At 38.6% G+C, this 5,232-nt stretch overlaps 1 protein-coding gene across 1 annotated transcript; it reads right to left on the reverse strand.

Annotated features, from left to right (window-relative positions):
* Positions 1–2,116: 2,116 nt before the first annotated feature.
* Positions 2,117–3,178, reverse strand: LOC145737492 (uncharacterized). The gene has a single exon (XM_081992197.1). The coding sequence runs from the start codon at positions 3,176–3,178 to the stop codon at positions 2,117–2,119; it is 1,062 nt and encodes a 353-aa protein (XP_081848323.1).
* Between the last annotated feature and the right edge of the window lie 2,054 nt (positions 3,179–5,232).

Consider the following 5,232-nt stretch of genomic DNA (forward strand, 5'->3'; position numbering starts at 1 on the left):
ATTATCTCTTAATCCTTTTATTGATGAAGATAATATCATCAGAGTAGGTGGTCGTTTACAAAACTCAAATTTTACTTATTCTAAATAATTTCCGATAGTTTTACCAAGCGGTCATACTTTCTCTATGTTGCTTGTACGATTTGAACATATCAGACTACTTCATGGAGGACCTCAACTTGTTTTATCAAATTTGAGAGAACGTTATTGGTTAATATCAGGTCGAAATTTAGTACGAAAGGTAATAAGAACTTGTGTGACTTGTTCTCGTCTTAATCCATCTAAGGTTCAGTATTTGATGGGAGAACTACCCATACATAGAGTATCCCAATGTAGAGCTTTCTACAATGTTGGCATTGATTTTTGCGGCCCATTTCTTTTAAGAGATCGGTTAACTAGAAACTTTAAAAAAATAAAGGCTTATGTTTGCCTATTTGTATGTCTTTCTACCAGGGCAGTGCACTTGGAGCTTGTGAGTGATTTATCCACCGATGCTTTTATTGCTTCTCTTCGTAGATTTTTTGATAGAAGAGGTTTAAGTGCTAATATTTACTCTGACCACGGTAGTAACTTTCTAGGAGCTAGAAATGAAATTCAAACATTTTTCAATCAACATAAAATAACTATTCAAGATAAATTAACTTTGGACAATGTAAAGTGGCATTTTATACCACCCAGATCCCCTCATTTTGGAGGTATATGGGAGGCTGTAGTGAAGTCGGTCAAATTTCATTTGAAAAGAGTTTTAGGTAACGCTATTTTGGGTTTTGAAGATTTTGCAAACGTCTTAACTCAGATTGAGGCTTGCCTCAATTCCCGTCCTTTATCTCCCTTGAGTCCAGACTGTTCCGATTTTCAACCTTTAACTATACCGAAGCTAAAGAAGGACGCCTTTCGAAGTTTCAAAAATTACAAAAAATTGTGCAACATTTCTGGCAGAGATGGTCGAAAGAGTACATTTCTGAAATGCAAGTGCGATCAAAATGGAAGAAAAATTTTCCAAATTTGATTCAGCCTGGAGTGATAGTCCTCATTAAAGAAGATAATCTGCCTCCACTTAAGTGGCAGTTGGGTGTAGTCGAACTAGTGCATCCTGGCAATGATGGTATAGTTCGAGCCGCCACAATTAGAACATCAACCGGAAGCCTTCGAAGACCTTGCACTAAGTTATGTGTTCTTCCAACTGAAGCCTAGTGCCTGTGTTTCAAGTGAAAACTTTTAGTTGACTTTGAAGCCTATAGGCTGTCAAGGGGGCCGGCATGTTCGGACTTGAGCCCTCTAATTGTGTAGTTTAGGTAGTTTTGAGTGTTCGCCTAAAAAGGCCTTTGTTTTGTGCAAGAAGTGCGCCATTCTAACCTCACTTTTAAGTGTCAATTGTCGTTGTTGTCTACGCGGATCATGACATTGATGGTTGGTTGTTGTTATAAAAAAATAGGGTTATGTATCTTTTTAATCACGTTTTTAGAAATACAGTCCACAAAATAATCAAACTAGTTTCATTCAATTCAAAAATAATCATACCTAAAAATTAATGGTGTACAGATGTACACACCCTAAAAACTATAATTTGTTTCCCCCAAAAAACTAGAATTTAAAGTTGTAAACAAACAAAAGTAAAATTTCCTTTTTAACGACCTATTGAAAAATTGAGGACACAAAAATGACCCAACTCAATAAACATTGTTAATCTAAGAAATAAATCACGTATATAAAATAATAACAATATTGATTTTAAATACTCAAGGACTGGTATTATAATTAAAATGAGATTTATTTATAAACGAGTCTAGAAATGCAAGTCAAAGTGAACATAATAAATTAATAAACGATTTATAATTATATTGCAATGTTTGACAAAACTTGTTCAGCCATTTACTTTATCAATTTGCTTGAGTTAATGAAGTATTAAAAAAGAAACAAAAATATTGATTTTGATTATATTCAGTTTGTTTTGATTTCTGCTTATTTGTGTGGAAAGCTAATTGTTCCAACACACTTGCTATTGCTGCTGGTTCTTGATTCACTTCTTTCGTTTCGGATTTCGTTCGGATGGTTGAGAACAAAGATTATTTTTGCACACGCTTTTTTTTGTTGTTGTCGCTACAGAGTACGGTTAAGTTCACACCGTCACTCTCACGAGTTTGTTTTTAGGGTTATGTTCAAACTCTGACACTTCACTTTTTTGAATATTTTCGGCCTTAACATCGCCCCCGCCTTGAAAGGCTCCTCTTTCAACCTCGACTGGAAGTCTGCATAATTTGGCTACAGGCCTCTTGAGGACTCCTCCCGCAGTCCTTACGGTGACTACTCTTGTGATTCCATCAGTGCCGGGATGAAGCGAAACTATCCGTCCCAAAGCCCATTTTAAAGGTGGTTTGTCTTCGATGATCACAACCAGATCATTGATAGCAATAGGGCAAACCCTTTTGGTCCATTTGTTGCGACATTGCAATTCGGTTAGGTATTCGGTGGACCATCGCCTCCAAAAGTGTTGTTGAAGGTGCTGTATACGTTGATAATGATTCAGACGGTTTTCACGAACATCGTGTAAATTGACATCTGGTGCAGCCATTAATGGTCGGCCAATTAAAAAGTGAGCCGGAGTTATGGGAGTGAGGTCGTTGGGGTCGTTAGAGAGGGGGAACAAAGGACGTGAGTTTAAGACTGCTTCTATCTGTACGAGCAGAGTATAAAATTGCTCATAAGTGAGTATCGCGATTCCTGCTACGCGCAGTAGGTGTGATTTAGCGGACTTTACTCCCGCCTCCCACAGTCCGCCAAAATGAGGCCCGCGAGGTGGAATAAAAAACCAAGAAATTCCTTCATTTTCCAGGATTTCAGTAAGAGCAGAGCCGTTTTGATTAAAAAAGGCTGCTAAACGCTTCAATTCTGCGCTTGCACCAACAAAATTAGTGCCATTGTCCGAGTGCATTTTACATGGTTTTCCACGTCTCGAAACAAAACGTCTTAGAGCTGCCAAAAAGGCTTCGGTTGTTAAGTCCGAAACAAGTTCGAGATGTATTGCCTTAGTGGCAAAACAGACAAAAACACTAATGTAAGCCTTACTAACCTTACATCCTCGACCATTTCGGTCTTTTATGAGAAAGGGACCGGCGTAGTCTACGCCTGTATTATAAAATGGTGGTGCTGGTTCAATGCGCTCTGAAGGTAAATTACCCATGACAGGTGTCAAGTTTTTTGGCCGCGCTCGATAACATCTTATACACTTGTGAATGGTTTGTCGGGCTATTTTTCGAACGGCCAGTAACTCTGACGTACTGATGAAAGTGTAAGTTGTGGCCCACTATGAAGTAGTCGGATATGTTCACGTTCAAAAAGCATTTTTGTAAACCGATGCTTCGAACTAAGAATAATAGGATGTTTTTTAGCATATTTAAGATTCGCATTGGCCAATCTACCTACCTAACCTACTCTTAGTATACCCTGATGATCTAAAAACGGACTAAGTGGCATTAACTTGCTTTTAGGATTGATGTCATTGCCGGAGGCTATTTCTTCACCAAAAGTTTGCCTTTGAGAAACCTGTGAAGCTTCTTTAATTTCAGTTGCCCGCAAACATCCGGAGGTTCTATCTATCTTTTGTTTTGAACAGTTCCTTACGAACCTAATACAGTAGGCAATTACGCGTTCTAATTTGGTCAAAGATGAATATCGCGTAAAATCTATGCTATCAGTTACTAAGTTTATGTTGAGTAAGATTGCAACCTTACGCAACTCAGGTAAATCACGAGCAGTAGGAAGAGTTTGAGGCCAATGTTCTTCTGACAGTAAAAGCCAGTTGGGTCCCTCCCAATAAGTATTGAGAAATAAAAGCTCTTGACAATTAATGCCACGTGAAACACAATCGGCGGGATTATCTGCTGTTGGTACATGACGCCAGCTGCTAACCTGGGTAAGTTCTAAAATCATAGAGATTCGATTTGCCACAAAAACTTGCAATTGATTTAGCTCCATGCGAAGCCAACCTAAGACGATGGTGGAATCAGTCCACAGCACGATTCTGTCGATGGATATGTCGAGTGAATTAAGTATTTTAGTGACAAGATTTGCCAAAAGAAGAGCACCAGTTAATTCAAGTCTAGGAATGCTTTGAGTTTTAAGTGGGGCTACCTTTGATTTTGCAGCGATCAAATTTACAAAAGTATCGTTATTTTTATTCCATGAATTTAAGTACACACACGCTCCATATGCTTGAGAAGAGGCGTCACAAAACCCGTGTATTTCATTACGAATTACGTTTCTACAAGTAATTTGTCTGGTTATTTTCAAGTTATTTAAAGTATGAAGGTTGTCACGTAAGTTTAGCCATCTTGTATGTAGAGGCTGCGTTAAAGAATGATCCCAGTCCAACTTTTCTAACCAAATGTCCCGTAACAACAATTTTGCTCTAATAATACAAGGGCTCAAGAGTCCCAAAGGGTCAAATATTTGTGTTATTTCGGAAAGAACATGACGCTTGGTGACATTCTTGCTAAACTTGTTAGTGATATTATAAAAAAAGTAATCATCATGTCCGTTCCAAAACATACCCAGGGTTTTAGTATTTTCATTGTTGCCAAAATCAATGATCTCTCTTTGATCTCCAGTCTGAATTCCCTGAGAAACGCGAATAGAATTGCTAGCCCACTTTCTTAAATGAAAGCCTACCTTTGAAAGAATGACAGATATGAGTAAGTCTACATAAAAGTTCCGCTTAATAATTTTTGAAGCCTTAGGATGACTTGCTTCAGTTCCTATTCCTAGTTGAAACAAACACCTGATTGCCAAGAAGGCAGCGGACGCGGTACCATATGTTACAGTATTCAACTCGTAAACTCCAATAGGCTCGTCCCGGTTGTCTCTCCAAAGTATGCGATGTAATGGTCTCTGCTCCTTTACTACTCGACACATTCTATACATTTTTTCCACATCTGCGGATACTACTATAGTATTGTCACGTTAAGGGGTAGCTCAGAAGAAGAAAACCACAGGTATACAGGTAATCCGCTTTTATTTAAGATAACACTACAATGGTCTTACCCCCCGATTGCCAAGAAGACGAGGATCATGATGTGCGGGGTGTCTGTGGGAATGGTTGTGGAGGTTCGCGGAGGGCGCACGCTTACCGGGGGTGAATAGAACCCTAGACTAGTGTCTCAGGGCATTCCGGGCTTGACCCGGGCGACATGTAAAAAAAAATATAAAACAAAATGGATAAACAATAATAAAATAAAC

The sequence above is a fragment of the Ips typographus genome, linkage group LG14 (genome assembly GCF_016097725.1).
Source record: "Ips typographus isolate SLU linkage group LG14, UJ_Ityp_2.0, whole genome shotgun sequence".
Classification (NCBI taxonomy): Eukaryota; Metazoa; Arthropoda; class Insecta; order Coleoptera; family Curculionidae; genus Ips; species Ips typographus.

Coding starts and splice junctions, on each gene's coding strand:
- LOC145737492 (XM_081992197.1), bottom strand. CDS start 3,178: ATGGGTAATTTACCTTCAGAGCGCATTGAACCAGCACCACCATTTTAT.